The sequence below is a fragment of the Erpetoichthys calabaricus genome, chromosome 4 (assembly GCF_900747795.2).
Source record: "Erpetoichthys calabaricus chromosome 4, fErpCal1.3, whole genome shotgun sequence".
In the NCBI taxonomy this organism is placed as follows: Eukaryota; Metazoa; Chordata; class Cladistia; order Polypteriformes; family Polypteridae; genus Erpetoichthys; species Erpetoichthys calabaricus.
Genome location: NC_041397.2, coordinates 122,351,358 through 122,377,322, shown reverse-complemented (window position 1 = coordinate 122,377,322; position 25,965 = coordinate 122,351,358). Strand labels below are relative to the sequence as shown.

General features: G+C 40.7%; 1 protein-coding gene across 1 annotated transcript in view; it reads left to right on the top strand.

Moving 5' to 3' along the window:
* Positions 1-25,965, top strand: part of atg3 (autophagy related 3) — a 68,024-nt gene that overhangs the window by 7,074 nt on the left and 34,985 nt on the right. Inside the window, exons 2-4 of the mRNA XM_028799743.2 lie at positions 13,179-13,220; positions 23,369-23,418; positions 23,681-23,751. Of these exons, the coding sequence (XP_028655576.1) occupies positions 13,179-13,220; positions 23,369-23,418; positions 23,681-23,751 (163 nt within the window). The remainder of the gene's footprint in view (positions 1-13,178; positions 13,221-23,368; positions 23,419-23,680; positions 23,752-25,965) is intronic.

The window sequence follows — 25,965 nt, the reverse complement described above, 5'->3', positions numbered from 1 at the left end:
GTGCCTCTTTCAATGAAGCAACAATACAAAGTTTTGGATCAACTAGTTCATGGTAATTAACTTAAAGTACTAATACAGTATTAAAGTCCATATTCAATATTTTCCCAGTGAGATTTTACAGTGAAGGGTAATAATGAGTCTTGCAATGCCTGTTCTTAAGCGTTTTGATATAATTTAATATAGTCAGCAGTCCAAACACTTTGGCATTTATTCTTGTTTTTTTTTTCTGGCTAAGATTAATTTTTTTATCTTTTTTGTGTGTATACAACTTTTCACACAGAAGTTAGGATTTACAAAACAAAAGTTGAAGGGAGAATGTTAGTATATTTGAGACAACTCTGACCCATCCATACACAAGATTTCGGAGAAACCAGGAACTGACAAAACCCTCAATCAAGTAGGGAAATGCAGCCAAACTTGCTAAATGATAGCTCATGTAGTAATTGATATCACCAAGCTGCTGTTATAACATGACAGAGGCAGCGACAGACTTGATGTCATTCAAGGGATTACTAGAAAATAAAATAAACACTTTTGTAAAGGTATAATGAAACAAGTGTGCTTTTATTCAAGAATAAAACTGAACAACAAAAAATTCAAGTGACAACAAGATACCAAGAAGACATGATTCACCAGCATTTGTGTATCTGTTTAAATCCCTTCAGTGACATCTTTTACAGGTAGCAAAAGTTTACACCGGCTGTTATACAGTAGTCTGAAATCAAAGACTTCTTCTTTTTGGGCACATGCACCGTCAAATATGTCTTCTGCCTCTCTCGCGCATGCACACACACATTCATACATGAAAATATCACTATTTGAAAACGCTATGTCATTTGAACATGAGTTGTCATTTGAACATGTTTTTTTTTTTTTCGATCTTCCGTACTACTCTCCGCATGGTACTGAAAATGCAGACATACTTCTTTTTTGGCACATGCACCATCTGCATGGCACTGCCAGATCTAATGATAAGCACTAGTGTGGAGAGTTGCTTGCGTACTGAAGTGACTTTAAATGCAGGTGGAAGTCCTATTTTACTTATGTTGCCAAGCAGAGTTGTTTGATGCAGCAGTCTTTTAGCCAGTGAAAGCGCTAGGAAGAAGCTGTCTGTTGTTACAGTTCTGCTTTTGTCCAAAAACGGCTCCATAAGCTTTATAACCACAGACTCGGAAAGTTGCCCTGGGTTGTAACTGAAAACACCGTTCTCAACAAAACTTTGCGAGATGTCCGAAATCGCAGCAAACCTGACGAAACCGGAAGAAGTCAGTTACACCAGTCGGTGGCAGACTTGGACTCACCTCGTCTTGCACCTGTTTCCTTAAGAGGCATTAGCTCTCTGGAAATGTGTTCTTTTCAATTGCGGCGTTTTAATTAACCTGAATTTAAATAATTATAAATAAAAAAGGCATTATCCCCCCTCTAGCATGCAATAAGACGGTTACAAGATTACACGAAAAGTAAAAAGGATAATCTAGCTCTTTATTGACGGGTTCACGCGGTATTACAAACGGGAAGCTTATGACAGACATATCAAGCAATGTGAGTATCTTGACCTACGCAGTCTGCCATCTTTCGTCACCATGCTGAAAGGATTTTAACCAGACGGAAGACATAATCTTCCGCCCTGCCTCGGACGGAAGACATAATCTTCCGCCCGGAAGCTTCAAAGCGTTGGCCGTAGGTCCATTCTTATATACTGGTCGCTCCATGTGCAGGCTCTTGGCTCCGGATCCAAACAAGGACAGGAAAGGACTCAAACCCCACCTTCAAAATACAGGAATAGCACAATGCCTACATACAGTTCTCATTCTCCCAACAAGGAAAGAGGATGGTGTACTGACAGAAGACAGAAATATACTAATCTGACTTTAGGCTGACTATTCAATTGTCCAGTTGTCTTTGGCTCTCTAGTCCTGTGCTTGGCTCGGCAATTTTAAATGCTGATGCTGTGCCCCTGTGTACCATACTTGGTCTGCCTGTATGAATGAGTCCATAACAGTGGGCACAGAGAACAGTGACATTAAACTTAACACATATTATAACAGCATCGACCGTGAGTCACCGAGGCCCTGTGCTTTCTCCACAGGTGCCTCCAGGATGTCTTCGGGAGCGGGGTGGAGATTTGTCACCCCCGTCTGGAAACCATTGTCGATGGGCAGCCGACACATACCCTCCCCTCCCCCCCAAACCCCACACCCCCCACATGTCACAGGGAGGGACTCCTGCTCCTCCACCGGGAAAACCACACTGGGAACGTCATCCAGGGTCTCATCCCCCGACCGTTGTCCAAAGTCGAATAGGGAGAGCTCACCTCACCGTTACGCCACAGACGGTCGTCTGCAGGCCACCTACAGGGATCCGGGATCAGGCAGACGGAACAAAGGCATACCTCTCCCAGGGCGGATCATCCCTGGGTCCATCACCGACCTCCTTGTAGATCCCGTGGCTCTGAACGGCGTGGCCGCGCCTGGCCGCCTGTATACGAGCCCGCCCGGTCTTCTTTTTCCTCCATCAAGTGCGGTGTCCTTCGGAGTTGTCGCAGGGCGTCTCTCCTGTGGCTCCCTGCCACTCGTGCAGACGCGTACCTCGCGCTGCTGTGCTGCCTGGCCCTGAGTGGTGGTTGCTCTTTTTAGATAGATAGATAGATAGATAGCTAGCTTATTAATCCCAAGGGGAAATTCACATACTCCAGCAGCAGCATACTGATAAAAAACAATATTAAATTAAAGAGTAATAAAAATGCAGGTAAAAACGGACAATAACTTTGAATAATGTTAACGTTTACCCCCCTGGGTGGAATTGAAGAGTCGCATAGTTTTGAGGGAGGAGCGATCTCCTCAGTCTGTCAGTGAAGCAGGACAGTGACAGCAGTCTGTCGCTGAAGCTGCTCCTCTGTCTGGAGATGATACTGTTTAGTGGATGCAGTGGATTCTCCATAATTGATAGGAGCCTGCTCAGCGCCCATCGCTCTGTCACAGATGTCAAACTGTCCAGCTCCATGACTACAATAGAGCCTGCCTTCCTCACCAGTTTGTCCAGGCGTGAGGCGTCCTTCTTCTTAATGCTGCCTCCCCAGCACACCACCGTGTAGAATAGGGCGCTCGCCACAACCGTCTGATAGAACATCTGCAGCATCTTATTGCAGATGTTGAAAGACGCCAGTCTTCTAAGGAAGTATAGCCGGCTCTGTCCTCTCTTGCACAGAGAATCAGTATTGGCAGTCCAGTCCAATTTATCATCCAGCTGCACTCCCAGATATTTATAGGTCTGCACCCTCCGCACACAGTCACCTCTGACGATCACGGGGGCCATAAGGGGTCTGGGCCTCCTAAAATCCACCACCAACTCCTTGGTTTTGCTGGTATTCAGGTGTAGGTGGTTTGAGTCGCACCATTTAACAAAGTCCTTGATTAGGTTCCTATATTCCTCCTCCTGCCCACTCCTGATGCAGCCCATGATAGCAGTGTCGTCAGCGAACTTTTGCACGTAGCAGGAGTCCGAGTTGTATTGGAAGTCCGATGTATATAGGCTGAACAGGAACGGAGAAAGTACAGTCGCCTGCGGCGCTCCTGTGTTGCTGACCACAATGTCAGACCTGCAGTTCCCAAGACGCACATACTGAGGTCTGTTTGTAAGATAGTCCACGATCCATGCCACTAGGTATGAATCTACTCCCATCTCTGTCAGCTTGTCCCTAAGGAGCAGAGGTTGGATGGTGTTGAAGGCGCTAGAGAAGTCTAGAAACATAATTCTTACAGCACCGCTGCCTCTGTCCAAGTGGGAGAGTGATCGGTGTATTATATAGATGATGGCATCCTCCGCTCCCACCTTCTCCTGGTATGCGAACTGCAGAGGGTTGAGGGCGTGTTGGACCTGTGGCCTCAGGTGGTGAAGCAGCGGCCTCTCCATGGTCTTCATCACATGTGACATCAGAGCGACAGGCCGGAAGTCTTTCAGCTCACTAGGATGTGATACCTTTGGGACTAGGGTGATGCAAGATGTTTTCCAAAGCCTCGGGACTCTCCCCTGTTCCAGGCTCAGGTTGAAGATACACTGTAGAGGACTCCTCAGCTCCGACGCACAGACCTTCAGCAGTCGTGGTGATACTCCATCTGGACCCGCTGCTTTGCTGGCATGAAGTCTCTTCAGCTCTCTGCTCACGTGCGCTGCTGTAATTGGGGGGTTGGTGTTAGATTGTGGGGGAATGTCTCTCCTATGGATGGGTGGAGGGTGCAGTTGTCCGAGGTTAGGGTGGTCAAACCTATTAAAGAAGTTGTTCATTTGGTTTGCTCTCTTCACGTCTCTCTTGATGGTGGCACCCCACTTCGAGCTGCAGCCAGTGATGATCTTCATCCCATCCCACACTTCCTTCATGCTGTTATTCTGCAACTTCTGCTCCAGCTTTCTCCTGTACTGCTCCTTCTCCGCCCTGAGCTGGACTCGGAGTTCCTTCTGCACGCGCTTGAGCTCATGCTGATCACCGCCTTTAAAAGCCCTTTTATTCTGGTTCAAAAGGCCCTTGATGTCACTTGTAATCCATGGCTTGTTGTTAGCATAGCAGTGTACAGTTCTTACTGGAACTACAATGTCCATACAGAAGTAGATGCAGTCAGTGGTGCAGTCAACAACCTCCTCAATGTTCTCACTATGTGATCCCTGCAGGATATCCCAGTCTGTAGTTCCAAAGCAGTCTCTCAGTGCCTGCTCTGCCTCAGGGGACCACTTCCTGAATGAGCGTGTGGTTGTAGGTAGGACTCTCGCTCTTGGTTTGTAGTGAGGCTGAAGCAGAATCAGGTTATGATCTGCTTTCCCAAGCGCAGGCAGCGGGGTGGCGCTGTATGTGTCTTTAACGTTTGCATACAGTAAGTCAATAGTCTTATTTCCCCGTGTGTTACAGTGCACATACTGGGAGAAGGCAGGTAATGTTTTGTCCAGCATCACATGGTTAAAATCTCCAGCGATTAGCACAAGCGCCTCAGGGTGCTGCGTTTGTAACTTAACAACAGCAGAATGGATGATGTCACTCACTATCTTCATGTCCGCCCGAGGAGGGATGTAAACAATAACAACAATGACTTGTCCAAACTCTCTGGGCAAATAATAGGGACGCAAACTTACGGCCAACAGTTTGATGTCCCTGCAGCAAGTGGAGACTTTGACGTTAACATGTCCAGAGTTACACCACCTTGTATTGACATAGAGAGCTAGACCTCTTCCTTTGTGCTTCCCGCAGGTACTTGTGTCTCTATCCGCTCTAACTGTGCTAAACCCGGGTAGCTCCACGTTAGCATCTGGGATGGTGGTAGTTGGCCACATTTCGCAAAAGCACAACAAACTGCATTCTCTGTAGGTTCTGACATTTTTCACCAGTGCAGCCAGTTCGTCGATCTTATTTGATATTGAGTTCACATTTCCCAGGATCACAGAAGGCACCGAAGGCTTAAAACACCACTTTCTCGCAAGCCGCTTAATTTTTAGCTTAGTGCCGGCTCTGCTGCCACGATACCGCCTTCTTACCTCGTCAGGCAAATAGGAAACCACACCGACACTGGCATTTGTTCTCAACGCTCAAAGTTGAGTACAGTGGAACCTCGGTTCATGACCATAATTCGTTCCAAACCTCTGGTCATAAACTGAATTGGTCGTGAACTGAAGCAATTTGCCCCATAGGATTGTATGTAAATACAATTAATCCGTTCCAGACCGTACAAACTGTATGTAAATATATTTTTTAAAATATTTTTATGCACAAATATAGTTAATTACACCATAGAATGCACAGTGTAATAGTAAACTAATATAAAAACATTGAATAACACTGACAAACACCCAGGCTCCCTGCTCAGCTGCACGTACAGGCTCGCTCTCAGCTGCACGCTCTCTCTCTCTCTCTCTCTCTCTCTCTCTCTCTAGCACGTGAGCCTGCCTGCCTGCTCTCTCTCACTCTCTCTCTCCCTCCAGCACACGAGCCTGCTTGCTCTCTCTCTCTCTCTCTCATCAGCACAGGAGCCTGCTTGCTCTCTCTCTCTCTCTCTCTCTCTCTCTCTCTCATCAGAACACGAGCCTGCTTGCTCTCTCTCTCTCTCTCTCTCTCTCTCTCTCTCTCTCTCTCTCTCTCTCTCTCTCTCTCTCTCTCTCTCTCCCTCTCCCTCCCTCCAGCACACGAGCCTGCCTGCTCTCTCTCTCTCTCTCTCTCTCTCTCTCATCAGCACACGAGCCTGCCTGCTTTCTCTCTCTCTCTCTCTCTCTCTCTCTCTCTCTCTCTCTCTCATCAGCACACAAGCCTGCCTGCTCGCGCTCTCTCTCTCTCTCTCTCATCAGCACACGAGCCTGCTTGCGCTCTCTCTCTCTCTCTCATATCAGCACACGAGCCTGCCTGCTCTCTCTCTCTCATCAGCACACGAGCCTGCCTGCTCTCTCTCTCTCTCTCATCAGCACACGAGCCTTGCCTGCTCTCACTCTCTCTCTCTCACATTCCAGCAGTTCAGCAGTTCACGTCTGACCGAGAACAATGCAACACGTGCAGAAATCATCAGCGCGCACAAACTGAAAGGGAAACTGGCTTGTTCGTATACCGAGTGTGTGGTTGTGAACCGAGGCAAAAGTTTGGCGAGCTTTTTGGTCGTAAACCGAGTTGTACGTGTACCGAGGCGTTTGTGCACCGAGGTTCCACTGTACTTGAATAGACGAGTCTCAGCGTGTAAAAATCTATGTTCATATTGTAAAAGTAAGAGTGTCCAGGGAACGAATCCACATAAAAGAAAGTGATAGGAGTGATCAATAAAAAATAATAAAAAAGAGAAAAATAAAAGGTAGAAAAATAAAGTTGTACATGGACCTGCTGAAAACGCTGCCACTCTCATGCTCCAGGTGCTTGCTGAAACATATTAATTCCTGAATATATAAAGTCAGCGTCGGAATATATAAAGTCAAAACTTGAATACAGTGATCCCTCCTCCATCACAGGGGTTACGTTCCAGAACCCCACCACGAAAGGTGAAAATCCGCAAAGTAAAAAACCATATGTTTATATGGTTATTTTTATATTGTCATGCTTGGGTCACAGATTTGCACAGAAACACAGGAGGTTGTAGAGAGACAGGAACTTTATTCAAACACTGCAAACAAACATTTTGTCTCTTTATCAAAAGTTTAAACGTGCTCCATGACAAGACAGAGATGACAGTTCGTCTCACAATTAAAAGAATGCAAACATATCTTCCTCTTCAAAGGACTGCACGTCAGGAGCAGAGAATGAAAGAGAGAGAGAGAAAGAAAAGCAAACAATCAAAAACCGATTGGTGCTGTTCGAGCTTTTAAGTATGCAAAGCACCTTGCGGGAAGCATATCGCTTGACAACGCAGCCACAAGTAAGCCCAGCAAGGAAGGGAGCAATGTGAAGGTAGTCTTTCAGCATTTTTTAGACAAGCATCTGTATCCTCTAGTGGTGCGAACAGCCCCCCTGATCACAATATATTTGAGTTTTATTTAATACGTAATATGCGCTCTGATTGGGTAGCTTCTCAACCATCTGCCAATAGCGTCCCTTGTATGAAATCAACCGGGCAAACCAACTGAGGAAGCATGTACCAGAAATTAAAAGACCCATTGTCCACTGAAACCCACAAACCAGCCAAAAATCCGCGATATATATTTAAATATGGTTACATATAAAATCCGCGATAGAGTGAAGCCGCAAAAGTCGAAGTGCAATATAGCGAGGGATTACTTTATATAAAGTCAGAATACAGTGCATTCTGAGGAAAAAAATGAATTTAATCCATTTTGGAATAAGGCTGTAACATAACAAAGTGTGGAAAAAGTGATGCGCTGTGAATACTTTCCGGATGCACTGTATATAAAATCATTCCCGATTATATATAACATCAAAACCTGATTATATAAAGTCAGCGTCGGTATATATAAACTCATTTTTGAATATATAAAGTCAGCGTTAGAATACATAGAATCATTCCCGAATATATAAAATTTCCGTGCTTGTCATTTCACTCGTACTAGTGAAAGGTAAACTTCGACAGAAGCCACTCAGAGTCGATTGGGCTTGTGAGGTTCGTCCATAAATGCGCCCATACAAAAAGAATAAATAAATATAGGTATATAAATATAGTTATATAAATATATAACCCATTGCCAGCAAAGGGTTTTGTTTATGCAATCATTTTGTTCACCCCACTGAATTAAAGCTGAAAGTGTGCACTTCAACTGCATCTGAGTTGTTTCATTTAAAATTCATTGTGGTAATGTACAGAACAAAAATTAGAAAAAAGTTGTCTCTGTCCAAATATTTATGGACCTAACTGTATATCTAATAAATCACCTCATTTCGATCCTTTACTCTTTCCTTTGCTGTTCCCTGTTGGAGAAACAGGATGGTTGTATAATATGAAACACACGAATTCAGATAAAAGAATAACACCCACACAATGCTTCAGGTCAAAAGTAGCGATACGTCCCAATGTATTTAACCCACTTTTGTTATCTCAATTTCTTGCGTATGTTATAATAAAGTGCAGAGAGCTCTTTATTGGCATGACTGAAAAGCTGTCTGCACTCATTTCACAGGTTGGTTGGGGAGAGGTGAGTGTGTGGCAGCAGGCTGGGCATACAGTGCAGTACAATTTTTATTTTTGTATAGCCGAGAATCACACAAGAAGTGCTGCAATGGGCTTTAACAGACCCTGCCTTTTGACAGCCCCCCAGCCTTGACTCTCTAAGAAGACAAGGAAAAACTCCCAAAAAAACCCTTGTAGGGAAAAAATGGAAGAAATCTTGGGAAAGGCAGTTCAAAGAGAGACCCCTTTCCAGGTAGATTGGGCACGCAATGGGTGTCAAAAAAAGGGGGTCAATGCAATACACAGAACAGAACAAATCCTCAATACAGTGATCTACCGGTATATCGCGGTTCAGCTATCGTGCCCCTGCTACATCGCGGATTTATTATTATTATTATTATTATTACTAGGGGGCTCAGTCCCCTGCTCGATTCGCTCGCCCAACCCCCAGGTTTGGTTTACCGGATAAACAATTTAAAGAGATAGTTATTTTAATGGAAATTGTTGCATATGCATTATTTTCATTTTTACTTTAAAACTTTTGTGAAAACAATGTTTGTCTTTTATTTCCTGCCCTGGGTGTGGTTAAATCTTTCTCGTGGGACGTATAACGCTGCTCGCGTTGTGAAGGGGGGGGGGGGGGGGTCTAAACGCATGCTAAAGAGATGCGATCGGTTCAGCTGCTGTCTTGCTGCTGCTGGTCAGCTGTGTGTTCTGCTTGTCGCACTTTGCGTCAATCACTTAAAAGCTTGTACAGCAGCTGTCCTTTTGCCTCTTTCTCTAGGGTGAGGGCTGTACGCACACTAAGAAGAAGTATGGCTTGCTGCAGCTGCTGCTGGCAAGCTGCGTGTTCTGCTTGTTGTTGTTTTAAGACTTAGAAGCACCTGAAGTTTGTCTGCCAAAAGCATTCCAACAACTGCTAGGTTAGATGTAAGTGAACTTCTTTTAAATTGTTTGTAAATAGGGCGTGACGTGCAAAAGTCACCGTCTCACAGGTTTTGCTTCCTAAAGTTGTAATGTCATCTTGCGCATCGTCAAAGTGTCTCTCTGAGATGATCTGGTCTCGATAGCTTCGCTCAACCTCCCTGGAGGCGCTCTTGCCATTTCACCTCTCTCCCGCTTGCGTTGTGAAGGGGGGGGGGGGGGGTGGGGGGAGCGCTGAACGCATGCTAAGCAGAAGTGGACTGATCAGCTACTGGCTTTGTGCTGCTTCTGCCAATATACCTGTTATGCTTGTTGCTCTGTGCGTCGATCATTTAAAAGCCTGTACAGCAGCTGTCCTTCTGTCTCACTGCCTTGTCTTGCATTACGTTAAAATGTCCCTCGCAGGATGTCAAATTGTCTTCTGAAAAGATAACTCCTCGTCTCCCTGCCAAGATTTTTTTTTATAATAGAGAGGTGTTACTCATATCCTTAGCCCGACATCCACATCATATTTGTTTACAAAGTGTGTTTTTAATAAGTTTACCTGTGTTTAAAGCGTGTGGGAGGGGTATTTTAAGGCTTAAACTATAAAAAAAAATGTTTATTTATATGGTCTTTCTATATCGTGGATTTTCACTTATCGCTGATGGGTCGGGAACGTAACTTCTGTGATAGGCAGGGGATCACTGTATAATAGTGCAATAGAAATATTACAAGTACAGAGCAGAATTCAGCAGTAGATGGTATTATAAAATACGATTTGGATTTGTTCAGAGTCCTGAAGACTTTTCAATCATGCCATGCCATGGCATGGCTGGATTTTTGACTGGCACCAGCCTGCTAGTAAAGAACTAGAGTGAATTCCTTAAATCAGGAAGGTTTAATAAATAGGGCAGACTTTCTTAGGAAACAAGTTGGAATTCCACACAGACATAAGTGCTTGTTTGTATCGGGGATCATCTCAGTGATGTTGAATAGCGTAACAGTGTTTGCTAATACTGTGGTATAACGTGTAAGCCAGCTGCATCTTGTTTAAGGGTCATATCAATTTTGGAGGCATTTCCTGTAACCCATAAAAATGGGAAAGTGAAATAATTGATCTTGTTAGGCTCTTAAAGTACAGTTTGGCTGCATATTGTTTTTCAGTAAACAAGCCCATTATTGGGATGAAACTTTCCAAGTGCTACCAAGAGGACTTCTTTTACAAGCAGTCATCTGGAGGTTGAAGGGGCAAGTGGGACATTGGTGTACGCTTTAAAGGAAGTTGGTATTTAGAAGGAAATCATTGGAGAGAAGCTGTTGAGATCTGTTGACAGACAGCATATTAAGTTTGTACAGTGGTGTGAAAAACTATTTGCCCCCTTCCTGATTTCTTATTCTTTTGCATGTTTGTCACACAAAATGTTTCTGATCATCAAACACATTTAACCATTAGTCAAATATAACACAAGTAAACACAAAAATGCAGTTTGTAAATGGTGGTTTTTATTATTTAGGGAGAAAAAAAAATCCAAACCTACATGGCCCTGTGTGAAAAAGTAATTGCCCCCCTGAACCTAATAACTGGTTGGGCCACCCTTAGCAGCAATAACTGCAATCAAGCGTTTGCGATAACTTGCAATGAGTCTTTTACAGCGCTCTGGAGGAATTTTGGCCCACTCATCTTTGCAAAATTGTTGTAATTCAGCTTTATTTGAGGGTTTTCTAGCATGAACCGCCTTTTTAAGGTCATGCCATAGCATCTCAATTGGATTCAGGTCAGGACTTTGACTAGGCCACTCCAAAGTCTTCATTTTGTTTTTCTTCAGCCATTCAGAGGTGGATTTGCTGGTGTGTTTTGGGTCATTGTCCTATTGCAGCACCCAAGATCGCTTCAGCTTGAGTTGACAAACAGATGGCCAGACATTCTCCTTCAGGATTTTTTGGTAGACAGTAGAATTCATGGTTCCATCTATCACAGCAAGCCTTCCAGATCCTGAAGCAGCAAAACAACCCCAGACCATCACACTACCGCCACCATATTTTACTGTTGGTATGATGTTCTTTTTCTGAAATGCTGTGTTCCTTTTACGCCAGATATAACAGGACATTTGCCTTCCAAAAAGTTCAACTTTTGTCTCATCAGTCCACAAGGTATTTTCCCAAAAGTCTTGGCAATCATTGAGATGTTTCTTAGCAAAATTGAGACAAGCCCTAATGTTCTTTTTGCTTAACAGTGGTTTGCGTCTTGGACATCTGCCATGCAGGCCGTTTTTGCCCAGTCTCTTTCTTATGGTGGAGTCGTGAACACTGACCTTAATTGAGGCAAGTGAGGCCTGCAGTTCTTTAGACGTTGTCCTGGGGTCTTTTGTGACCTCTTGGATGAGTTGTCTCTGCGCTCTTGGGGTAATTTTGGTCGGCCGGCCACTCCTGGGAAGGTTCACCACTGTTCATGTTTTTGCCATTTGTGGATACTGGCTCTCACTGTGGTTCGCTGGAGTCCCAAAGCTTTAGAAATGGCTTTATAACCTTTACCAGACTGATAGATCTCAATTACTTCTGTTCTCATTTGTTCCTGAATTTCTTTGGATCTTGGCATGATGTCTAGTTTTTTGAGGTGCTTTTGGTCTACATCTCTGTGTCAGGCAGCTCCTATTTAAGTGATTTCTTGATTGAAACAGGTGTGGCAGTAATCAGGCCTGGGGGTGGCTACGGAAATTGAACTCAGGTGTGATACACCACAGTTAGGTTATTTTTTAACAAGGGGGCAATTACTTTTTCACACAGGGCCATGTAGGTTTGGATTTTTTTTCTCCCTAAATAATAAAAACCATCATTTAAAAACTGCATTTTGTGTTTACTTGTGTTATATTTGACTAATGGTTAAATGTGTTTGATGATCAGAAACATTTTGTGTGACAAACATGCAAAAGAATAAGAAATCAGGAAGGGGGCAAATAGTTTTTCACACCACTGTATATGTCATGTAAAGTGACTTTTCAGTGTAATGCTGGTGTGGTTTTTGTTTGCAGACTGTGTATCCATATCTAAGACATGCATATCCTAACTGGTAACACTCTCACTATCTCATTTTATTTTATACATTTAATATTGCATAGCACCAGAGTAAGATTTTAATATTCATCCAGCATGATCTCCCAAATATTTTTTGTGCACTGCTGTAACTAAAGGTTCCTCAGCAGTTTATTATATCAGTATAAAAAACATTAGCTTGGTTAAATCTGTGTCTTGATTGACATAAGCAGCTTTCTATGTTACACCTCTTATCACAGAGTCAAATCATGACACAGGCAGTCTAGAGAAGAGCACTATAATACCTTTCTACAGGGTAAGTGATTCTTTTTGAAACTCCGTCTTAAATGGGATGATGATAAAGATCTTCAATTCATCATTTTAGTAATCTTACATAGTATCAACAGATTAATTTAATAAAAAGCATAAGTTTTAATCTCAATGGCTAACTAGAGATTTTCAAAATTATACATTTAGGAAATGTTTTATTTGAGCATAACCAGAATTACTTGGACAATCTGAGATCCTGCTTCCAGTATTTAATAGATGTTTTTTGCATTGTAGCCTTTTATTGTTTTTCATTAATTGCCTTTACCTCAAACACAGAGGTAAATATTAAGAATGTAAGATCATATAAATATTATTCCCTCTTTGTTGTCCTTCTAGGAATCCAAGTTTAAAGAAACAGGTGTCATAACCCCAGAAGAGGTAAGACGTTTTGTGTATATACTGTATGCTTTAAATAGCAGCAACTATTGGAGAGAAGAAGAATAATGTGTACTGTCAAAGATTGTATAAGAAGTGGAAACGGTTCTAAATGGGTCAGTTTTTTTTTCTTCTCTAAGTGTTAGTAAAAACACTTCGTCAGATATTAAGTTTTGTTTATCCCTTATGTAAATTGAGCATTCAATAACAATTTAGCAAAAAGGCATAAGGTATTTGAATAAAATCAAAGAAATGTTTATGGTCAGTGAATACAATATGCATATGAAATTGACAAAATTTACCTGTGCAAATCAATTCTATCAAACATCAAAGAATTAAAGAAATAGATATTCTTAATAACAGCACACTTCCTTAAGCCAAACATTCAGAAAGGTGTTTACAGTTTGCCATAGCTGTGCATGTTTTATACACCTTGCAATCCACTTCTTCAAAAATCACAACTAGTGCTGCCTTGTTTTTCTGCTTGCCCCATAGTTCTGCAATGGGGAACATAAAGCTTTCACTTTAACGGTGTGTTTTTACCATGGTAAAGAAAGCATGAAAATGTGAGGTTTTAAGTGTCAGTCAGTGTAATGTGTGGTAAACTGGAAGACTTCCGTTTCAATACAAGATCTAGTGCATAGTTGCACAAGTGTAGATCCATGAGTCTGCTAAAACAACACACTTCATTACTAAAAATTATGTTGCACACACTAAGTTTGTGATGGTCCTTGGGTTTTATTATTACAGTTAAAATGTGATTAACAACTTCAGTTGCAGCCTTCAGTTGAAGATAAATTTCAGATATCCAGGCTTAACATGTAGACGAATGCAAAAGAATAAAGCATCAGTACTTTGTGACAGTGGAAATTTGAATTCATTTGACTTTCCACTTAATGGTTACTTTTCAGTCATTGCTATTAAATGGCTAATGTTACTTACATGTACGGTTGCAAACTAATCTGACTATAGCAAGTGTCACAAACCTAGGAAAGGCACTTGTTCACAAACCTGATACTGCAAAAACAGCTTTAATGTGTTTTTTTTAAATGAAGTGCTGTCAATGAAAGCATCCTGAATATGTTTATTATTTATGATTGCATGTGCTGCTGTTATATCATAACTATACTTGAATTTTGATTTTGTTAGCGTTGATTTAAGCAGTTATTTATTTGCAGAAGATGCCAGTAAGAAAAATTTGTGCATGTTAAAATAAAACGGGTGGTCCACAATGATCACGTAATTCATTATAAAGTGAATTCAGGTTCAATTTGGACAGTATTGATTTTATTGTAGCTTAGTGGAGCCCAAGAACCTGAAAAATAACTTTGAACTCCTTTTCAAGACTGATCATTTTTCTTCCTTAGTGATTTTCAGGATTGTCTGTTTGTTTTTAGCACAGTGTGCTTATATTAATATATTTTATTTGTAGCAAAAGACAGAAAGAGGAAAATTAAAGATTGTCAACCTGTAACATACTGTGTTGGTTATTTTAAGTTACACGTTAGATTTTTAGTAAGATCTATAAATGTAATTATGCCTGATGAAGGAATATTCTTTAAGATATTTAAAGTGGTGAAAGTAACTCTTTTCTGCAATTGGGTGCTTTACGTCAGCATTATAAGTAAGGATATTAATTGGGGAGAATGTGTAGAAATATGCAGCGGTTATAAAGGGATTTCCAGATTTTGAGCTCCACAGAAGGATAAAATGTATCTTTTGGTTGTTTGTTAGTTGCTGTTTTGGAGAACTCTGGTTTCATTAGATAAAGAGGAAGTGTATTTCAAATGGCATTGTAGGTGATTAGCATTCCTGTCTTATTCACATTTTTTTGGAGAGACGGGAGATACCTAGAAGTTCCCCTAAGTATTGTCTGCTAGTTATGTTTTACTGCTCAACTCCCATCAGCATGCATAAATTTATCATGATTCGTTTTAGCCTTACAGGAACTCTCAAATATACAGTGGTGTGAAAAACTATTTGCCCCCTTCCTGATTTCTTATTCTTTTGCATGTTTGTCACACAAAATGTTTCTGATCATCAAACACATTTAACCATTAGTCAAATATAACACAAGTAAACACAAAATGCAGTTTGTAAATGGTGGTTTTTATTATTTAGGGAGAAAAAAAAATCCAAACCTACATGGCCCTGTGTGAAAAAGTAATTGCCCCCTGAACCTAATAACTGGTTGGGCCACCCTTAGCAGCAATAACTGCAATCAAGCATTTGCGATAACTTGCAATGAGTCTATTACAGCGCTCTGGAGGAATTTTGGCCCACTCATCTTTGCAAAATTGTTGTAATTCAGCTTTATTTGAGGGTTTTCTAGCATGAACCGCCTTTTTAAGGTCATGTCATAGCATCTCAATTGGATTCAGGTCAGGACTTTGACTAGGCCACTCCAAAGTCTTCATTTTGTTTTTCTTCAGCCATTCAGAGGTGGATTTGCTGGTGTGTTTTGGGTCATTGTCCTGTTGCAGCACCCAAGATCGCTTCAGCTTGAGTTGACGAACAGATGGCCGGACATTCTCCTTCAGGATATTTTGGTAGACAGTAGAATTCATGGTTCCATCTATCACAGCAAGCCTTCCAGGTCCTGAAGCAGCAAAACAACCCCAGACCATCACACTACCACCACCATATTTTACTGTTGGTATGATGTTCTTTTTCTGAAATGCTGTGTTCCTTTTACGCCAGATGTAACAGGACATTTGCCTTCCAAAAAGTTCAACTTTTGTCTCATCAGTCCACAAGGTATTTTCCCAAAAGTCTTGGCAATCATTGAGATGTTTCTTAGCAAAATTGAGACGAGCCCTAATGTTCTTTTTGCTTAACAGTGGTTTGCGTCTTGGAAATCTACCATGCAGGCCGTTTTTGCCCAGTCTCTTTCTTATGGTGGAGTCGTGAACACTGACCTTAATTGAGGCAAGTGAGGCCTGCAGTTCTTTAGACGTTGTCCTGGGGTCTTTTGTGACCTCTTGGATGAGTTGTCTCTGCGCTCTTGGGGTAATTTTGGTCGGCCGGCCACTCCTGGGAAGGTTCACCACTGTTCCATGTTTTTGCCATTTGTGGATAATGGCTCTCACTGTGGTTCGCTGGAGTCCCAAAGCTTTAGAAATGGCTTTATAACCTTTACCAGACTGATAGATCTCAATTACTTCTGTTCTCATTTGTTCCTGAATTTCTTTGGATCTTGGCATGATGTCTAGCTTTTGAGGTGCTTTTGGTCTACTTCTCTGTGTCAGGCAGCTCCTATTTAAGTGATTTCTTGATTGAAACAGGTGTGGCAGTAATCAGGCCTGGGGGTGGCTACGAAAATTGAACTCAGGTGTGATACACCACAGTTAGGTTATTTTTTAACAAGGGGGCAATTACTTTTTCACACAGGGCCATGTAGGTTTGGATTTTTTTTCTCCCTAAATAATAAAAACCATCATTTAAAAACTGCATTTTGTGTTTACTTGTGTTATATTTGACTAATGGTTAAATGTGTTTGATGATCAGAAACATTTTGTGTGACAAACATGCAAAAGAATAAGAAATCAGGAAGGGGGCAAATAGTTTTTCACACCACTGTATTTGTTTTGCCTTAAGCAAACCTGAGATATAAGGTGGTTGGAGACTTTCCCCATCAGCTGTTTCTCTACTACAGGCTCAGCTAAGGGGAAATACTGACAATGGAAATACCTTTCTTACATTTAAGTTTAATTTTTGATTCCCTTAACCAGACTCTGTTTTATACACTATTACATCCCACAAAAACAAATAAATTCATTGGGAAAAACATAAAATAATGCCAAAAAACAAATCGGACTTGGGACAAACACCTTTTCACATTGGGGTGTCTGACTTATGGAGGTCCTTTCCATTCATTATGTAACAGTCAAATCTGAAATATTTGTTACTCTATTGATAATAATTTGCTTTCCTCTCTTCAGCCATGTAATCTGGAATTCAAGCATACTTTACAAGTACACCTTATGATGAAGTTATTGGTAATGAACTATCTCATCATCAAGACTATTGGAACCTTTATTCATTCCTCATGCCAGATGATAATTTCTGTTCTTTTTGCAGACATTTTCCTTCTTTTATAGTTCACCTCTGATGTCATCCTGTACATCTCTATCAAGGAATACTTGAGTATTTAAAATATTTTTCACTGAACACAGAATGTAGGAAGAGTAACATAGTAACAGACATGGACAGATTTGTTGGTACCCTTATAGCTAATTGAAAAAGTGTTGTGTGCCTTGTGAGAAGCGATTTATTGAAAAGCCATTGTCCCATGTATACCTGCATGCCTTTGATATGACATTGAGTAAAGCAAAGCAAGTATGGAAAGTGAGAAAGTATTGCCTATTCTACAAAGATATACTAAAATGGCCAGGATACATTTGTTGGTACCCCTAGAAAAGTTTGTACTTAATTGGATTAGTCTTTTTTTTTTTCAAACTAGCTATTTTCTTTAATTATTATCACACATGACTCAAAACATGAAGTCAGTCATTCAGAAGAAAAGTAGTCAGTCTGCTGTTTGGTATTATCATGTTTCCCACACTGAACATAGATCTGAGGATATCAGAAAGAAAACTATAGTCAAGCATGTTAAAGGCAAAGGGTATATGACCATCTGCCAGCAGCTTGATGTTCCTGTAACTACAGCTGCAAATATTAAGAAGTTAAGTGTGGATGAAACCAGAAGAGGATTGTCGACCCCAGAAAGGACAGAAGGGTAGTAAGAATGGTAGAGAGAAAGACAAGGACAACTTCCAAATAGATACAGTCAAAGTAAAAAGTATGTGAACCCTTTGGAATTATCTAGTTTACTGCATGATTTGGTCATAAAAAGTGATCTGATCTTCATCTAAGTCACAGGTACTGATATACAAAATGATCTTTAGCCAATGACACACACAAAATTCTACTCTTTCAGGTCTTTATTTTACAAACGCATTCAACGTTCACAGTGGTAGTGGAAAAAGTAAGTGAACCTTAGGATTTAATAACTGGTTGAACCTCCTTTGGCAGCAATGAGCTCAACCAGGCGCTTTGTGTATCTGCAGATCAGACCTGCACATCGTGCGGGGAGAATTTTAGCCAATTCTTCCCTGCAGAACTGCCTTAACTCTTCCATATTCGTTGGTTGTCTTCTGTGTATGGCTCCTTTCAAGTCATTCCACAGCATCTCAATAGGATTGAGATCTGGGTTCTGACTGGGCCACTCCAAAAGGTGGAGTTTGTTCTTCTGAAGCCATTGTGCTGTGGATTTGCTGCAATGTTTGGGGTCATTGTCATGTTGCATCAACCAGCCTCTTCTGAGCTTAAGTTGACGGACAGACACCCTCACATTATCCTGGAGAATTTGCTGATAACCTTGTGAATTCATTTTCCCCTCAATGATGGCAAGCGGCCTAGGCCCTGATGCAGCAAAACAGGCCCAAATCATGATGTTCCTTCCATGATACTTTACTGTAGGGATGATGTTGATACGCAGTGTCCTTTTTATGCGAAATGAAGTTCTGCTTGTTCCTCCCAAATAGTTCAGTTTTGGTTTCCTCACTCCACAAAACATTTTCCCAGTACCGTTGTGGAGTGTCCAAGTGCTCTTTTGCAAACTTCAGGAGTTCAGCAATGTTCTGTTTTGATAGCTTCCTTCTTGGTGTCCTGCCATGGACTCCTTTCTTGTTCAATGTTTTGCATATAGTTGACTCATGAACAGAGATGTTAGCCAGTTTTAATGACTTCTTCAAGTCCTTTGCTGTCACTCTAGGGTTCTTCTTTACCTCATTGCTGACTTTTCATTGTGCTCTTGGGGTCATCTTGACAGGGAGCCCACTTCTAGGCAGAGTAGCCACAATACCAAATTGGCTCCATTTATAGACAAATTGCCTAACAGTAGACTGATGAATATCTAAAATCTTTGAGATGACTTTGTAACCCTTCTAGCCTTATGTAGATTAACAATTCTTAATTGTAGTTCTTCAGACAGCTATTTTGTGCGAGGCATGATCCCCATCTGGATATGCTTCTTGTCAAAAGCTCAATTTCAAACTTTATAGTGTTTTTTATCAATCAAAGTAATTCTAGGCCACACCTCTGAACTTGTTTATTAAATGGACTCCAGGTGTGCTAAATTCTGACTGCAATGAGCTTTTTAAAAAGTCATTAGCTTAGGATTCACTTACTTTTTCCAACCTTCAGTTTCACAGTTTGAATGATTTATTCAATATGAAGATATGACCATGTTTTATATGGGAATTAGACATAAATATAGATAATTCCTAGGGGTTCACATACTTTTTACTTTGACTGTACTAGCTGAACAAGATCAAGGTCCATCAGTGTCTGACTGCACCATTAGTTGCGTTTTGAGTGACAATGGGAACAATGGAAAAAGACCCCGAAGAACTCCAATGTGGAAAGAAAAACATAAAGCCATACTGCAGCCAAGCTGCAATGCTTCTGGGAGAATGTCCTTTGTACAGATGAGACAAAACTAGTTTTTTGGCAAATTACATCAACATACAAATGAAGTTTTAAATGAATGAACACCATGCCTGCTGTGAAACATGGAGGAAGCTCAGTTACGTTTTGGGACAGCTTTGCTGCATCTGGCATGGGGTGCCATGAGTCCCTGCAGGGAACAGTGAAATCTGAAGACTATCGACACTTTCTGGAATGACACATACTGGAAAGCTCTGTATGAGTTACACATCATGGATTCTCCAACATAATGACACAAAATGCACTGCTAAAGTCACCCAAGAATGGGTAAGAACAAAATATTAGACTATTCTGAAGTGGCCTTCACAGAGCCCTGATTTGAATCCTATCGAACATGTATGGAAAGAACTGAAACATGCAGCCTGGAGAAGCCACCCTTCAAACCTAACATAGCTGGTGTAGTTTGCTCATGAATGGTGGGCCAGACTATCAGTTGACAGGTGTAGAATTCTCATCAAGAGGTACAGGAATCACTTGTTTGCAGTAATTGCCTCTAAAGGCTGTGCAACAGAATATTAGTTTAAGGGTCTGTCATTTTTGTCCATGCTTTTCCATTTGTGTTACCATTAAAATATTCTTTTGAATCAAAACTCTAAACCAAAGTCTGATTTTTTTTTTTTTTTTTTTGGTTAAATACGGAATACAGTATCCAATTGTGGATGTCAATTACTTTTCAAGTTATTTCAGAGACAATTGTTTTGTTTTGTTTTTTTTCGTGAAAAGGTACCAACAAATGTGTCCACTGTTGTATTCTTCATATCTGAAGAATGTGTAAGATTGCCTATATATCCTATATATCCAGTATTTCATTAAGCATCTTGCTGTCCAGATTGAATTTAAACTTTGATCTATTAAAGAGGAAAAGTTATTTCTATTTCAATAATGTATGTTATTTGCTGTGAATATGGTCAGATGTAAGTAAAGTTTTAGTACACCATATGTTATGATGAAAATGTGTAATTACATTTCCAAAATTAATAACACAAATGATTAAAGAACTAAGCCAAAATAAATACAATATGTCAAGGCCATTGTCTTAATTTTGAATCACAAAAATCCAATTCAAATAAATCATTTTCTTAGCAAATGTAATATTCCAAAACACTAAAATGATTTTATAATCCCTTTGGATTAAGCAGTAACAGTTAATGAAATTGCTTATTATAAAATTAATAAACTGTGGAAAATTCTCATATTCTCATAATTTAAAAAAAATTACCAAAAGCAATCATTGTTCCGTGAACCACATTTCTTTATGTTTATCTTAAACTCCTTTATAATAAAGTTGCATAAACACATTGTCAGGGTGCATTTTTCATAAACAGAACATACTTTGTTGTTAATATTATGCATACTTTAGGACTCAAAATTATTTTTCTCGTCAGTGCTGCGGGTATTTCATGTGTATCGTAGTTATGTTCATATTTTTGTAAAATAATAAACCTAATTCAGATTGTTCTATCATGGTATGGATGGAAGGAGAAATGGAGTAGGGGTTATTCTGAAGGAACAGTATGTCAAAAGTGTTTTGGAGATGAAGAGTGTCAGACAGAGTAATGATTATGAAGCTGGAAGTTGGAGGTGTGATTATGAATGTTGTTAGCACATATGCCCCGCAAGTTGGATGTGTGATGGAGGAGAAAGGAGATTTTTGGAGTGAGTTGGATGAAGTGATGAGCAGTGTACCCAAGGGACAGAAAGTGGTGATTGGAGCAGATTTCAATGGACATGTTGGTGAAGGGAACACAGGAGACGAGGAGGTGATGGGTAGGTATGGTGTCAAGGAAAGGAATGAAGAAGGTCAGATGATAGTGGAGTTTGCCAAAAGGATGGACATGGCTGTGGTGAATACATATTTTAAGAAGAGGGAGGAACATAGGGTTACGTACAAGAGTGGAGGATGATGCACACAGGCTGATTATTTAACAAAGAACTGATTCACGCACAGTGTTAACTGTCAGGAGGGAATATGGATTTGCTGGTGGTTGAACGTACTGTGTTGAGAACGGCAAACTGGTGAGGTTTGGGGCGCTGTCCATGAAAGGCTGAACAAAGGAGATTTCGGTGGGCATTGGAGTTCATTGTCACTGTTGTTGCAGCTGACCAACTATTACACCCAACTTGACACTTTCCATGACTGATTAGAGAATTGGCTTACTTCTGCTGGAAACAAGCAGTTTCCGTATGCTCTGTTGGAGCGAAGAAGTCATTCACCAAGTTAAGCTGTAATCTCAAGCAAGTACCAGGCAGGCAACATGTTTAGGTTTAATAAGGGGACTTTATTTTTTTTTACTTTATGAACTATTGAGTAAACACTAAAATTGTTTTTCTAGACTTAAATCTATTGAATTTATGATTTTTGTATGGGATGTGGGGTGTACACTGTGAATAGTAGTAAACTAAACAATTGAGTTCTTGTGTGTTTTTTATAATAACTGGCTTAGCCATAAAGGGAAAGAGAGGGCAGTGATTTAGCATGTGGCTGAAGTATTATTAAATGTGGTTTAGTAACATGGGGTGCAATTCATGGTAAAGTTATGTAAATTATTGAGTTAACTGGTTAAAACATTAGTTTTCCTTTTTTTCATAGTGTGAGTTGAGCAGATTATAAGAGTTAAATTATTAATTAGTTCATTAGATTATTAACATAGGTGTGTTCATTAAAAAATAGTGCTGAGTATAATGAGAAGGTCATGTTTAGATTTATTATTTGGGGAAAAAAAACTGAACTCGGGTCAGCTCCCTCAGTAAAAGCCAAGGGTTGCTACATAAGCAATGCAAAAAAACTAAATTAGTTCTCTCAGATGTAAAAAAGTTTTAATTTTTTTCAACTCTATGAAGATGACGACATCCTTTAAGCCTAGTTACCACCCACCATCAAGAGACACATTATCTCACCACATTTTGGAGAGTAGTATTGATAAGAATATTAATAAGTTTTGGTATTGATAAGCAGCATCAGTATCAATATCGGTATCAATAACATCCTAATGATACCCATCCCTAGTGAGAGCACTCATTAGTTCTGTTATCCCTAGATGTAGGAAAGAATTTTGCAAGAGTTTCCAAAGTTTGGATTCATCGCACAGAACATTGCTGCAATTAAACTACTATCATTGAGTTCTGAAACTTGAGTTAGTACAAATAACATTAACTGGGATGTCTTTGTACTTGTCTTATTAATCAAGAAAAGTTGTCATCTCTGGCCTGTTCTGTTCACTGCTATTAGTAAGCTTCAGTTATTTGTCTGCTTATCTGCTTATACAATATAGATACTGTATCTATAAACAATAAAATATTTGGCTGTAGGAATTCATCCCATAAATTTTGCCTGCCATGATATTGTAAGGCAGGTGCTGTAAAATGTATACTATAAGCCAACTATTAAAACAATTGTAATAATTTGTTTTTTCTTAATAAGACCAAAAAGTGTGAAAAGAAAACTAGCGACACATGCAAGTGTAGAATTAAATTAGCATGCACTTTTACCACAGGTTCAAGACATTGTGTTGTAGCTGAATTATATCTTCAGTTCTGGATTATAATGCTTACCTGTTGAAATGTCTATTATTCAACCCTTGTATGTTTTTATATTTCACCAGAATGTTCTTATTAAAACATATTTTTTCCCTCACTTTCAGTTTGTAGCAGCTGGCGATCATATGGTTCATCACTGTCCTACATGGAAATGGTAAATTCTTTATTTAATGACAAGCTCTGAACTGTTAGGAGACAGCCAGAAATGAGGAGTTATTATGTTTATTAATCCAGAAGTACTTGGTTCAGTAAAATTATTTTTGTAAAATATACACCTTATTAGGAAACAATCCTGTTTTAAATTTTCACTTTGTAAAGTGCTTTTCTGATGTATTTCAGCTTTTTCATTATAAGTAATTTATATTTTGTTTGATTCAATCATGAAAATGTTATAGACCTGGGATGTGTTATTGCAGGGCCACTGGTGAAGAAGCAAAAGTCAAGGCATATTTACCAAAGGATAAGCAGTTTTTGCTGACCCGCAATGGTAAGTTAATTTATGTATTGTTGTAGTTTGCCTTTCATTTATATGTGTACATGCATGCTTCACTGCACACTTCACATTTTACTTGTTTTCCATGTAAATCAGCGTAACACCATATGTTATTACTTTGTATTTTTCAGTATTTACTTCCTGCCTATTTTTGACACTGTATTCTTTTAAAAGAGTGAATTATAGGCAAAAACAGTATGAGAGTTTAATTGTGCAGTCAGGGAAACTGGTGTCAGCTTCAAAAATGGAACAGGATATATTGCTGAAGAGACCATAACTGTTGAAATGAATAAAACAAAATGCAAAAATGTAGTGTCTGATTATCCATCCATTATCTAACCCACATACAGTATCCATGTCAGAGTCACAGGGAGCCTGTGCCAGTATTGGTGTTGGGATGGTTTCTACCTTGTGCCCAAGACTAAGTAGCATTCTTATATCTCATAAATTAGTTGTTCTCAACCTTTATTCCTCCAAGGTACCCCAGTGTGACACATAAATATGTGAGGGCCCTCTAAACATTTATTTTCTTGTACTTTTGCTGCAGTCTTGATAAAAGTTATTGTTTATGAACTTGCATTTATTAACAAAAACATATGTGCTCCTTTGGCTGCCACACTGGCTATGTTGTTTATTAAGCATAGGAAAAATTAATAGGACATTTCAAATACAATCTATATGTTTTTATTAAATTATTTTACCTAATTTACTAAAATACAATCTACAGTAATCCCTCCTCCATCGCGGGGGTTGCGTTCCAGAGCCACCCGCGAAATAGGAAAATCCGCGAAGTAGAAACCATATGTTTATATGGTTATTTTTAGAATGTCATGCTTGGGTCACAGATTTGCGCAGAAACACAGGAGGTTGTAGAGAGACAGGAACGTTATTCAAACACTGCAAACAAACATTTGTCTCTTTTTCAAAAGTTTAAACTGTGCTCCATGACAAGACAGAGATGACAGTTCTGTCTCACAATTAAAAGAATGCAAACATATCTTCCTTTTCAAAGGAGTGCAAAGCAAGCAATCAAAAAAAAAATCAATAGGTGCCCTTTGAGCTTTTAAGTATGCGAAGCTCCGTTCAGCATGTCCTTCAGGAAGCAGCTGCACACAGCCCCCCTGCTCACACCCCCCTACGTCAGGGCAAGAGAGAGAGAGAGAGAGAGAGAGGGAGAGAGAGAGAGAAAGTAAGCTGGATAGCTTCTCAGCCATCTGCCAACAGCGTCCCTTGTATGAAATCAACTGGGCAAACCAACTGAGGAAGCATGTACCAGAAATTAAAAGACCTATTGTCCGCAGAAACCCGCGAAGCAGCGAAAAATCCGCGATATATATTTAAATATGCTTACATATAAAATCCGCGATGGAGTGAAGCCGCGAAAGGCGAAGCGCGATATAGCGAGGGATCACTGTATATGTTTTTATTAAATTATTTTACCTAATCCCCTCCTTTAACCGCCACCTTATCGTGGTGGAGGGGTTTGCGTGTCCCAATGATCCTAGGAGCTCTGTTGTCTGGGGCTTTATGCCCCTGGTAGGGCCACCCAAGGCAAACTGGTCCTAGGTGAGGGATGAGACAAAGAGCGGTCAAACAAACCTCCTATGAAGAAAAACCAATTTTGGACGGCGTTTTCCCTTGCCCGGACGCGGGTCACCGGGGCCCCCACTCTGGAGCCAGGCCTGGAGGTGGGGCTCGATGGCGAGCGCCTGGTGGCCGGGCCTGCACCCATGGGGCTCGGCCGGGCACAGCCCGAAGAGGCAACGTGGGTCCCCCTTCCCATGGGCTCACCACCTATGGGAGGGGCCAAGGAGGTCGGGTGCAGTGTGAGTTGGGTGGTGGCCGAAGGCGGGGACCTTGGCGGTCCGATCCTCGGCTACAGAAGCTGGCTCTTGGGACGTGGAATGTCACCTCTCTGAAGGGGAAGGAGCCTGAGCTAGTGCGCGAAGTTGAGAGGTTCCGGCTAGATATAGTCGGACTCACCTCGACGCACAGCTTGGACTCTGGAACCAATCTCCTTGAGAGGGGCTGGACTCTGTACCACTCTGGAGTTGCCCCCGGTGAGAGGCGCCGAGCAGGTGTGGGTATACTTATTGCCCCCAAACTTGGAGCCTGTACATTGGGGTTTACCCCGGTGGACGAGAGGGTAGCCTCCCTTCGCCTTCGGGTGGGGGGACGGGTCCTAACTGTTGTTTGTGCGTATGCACC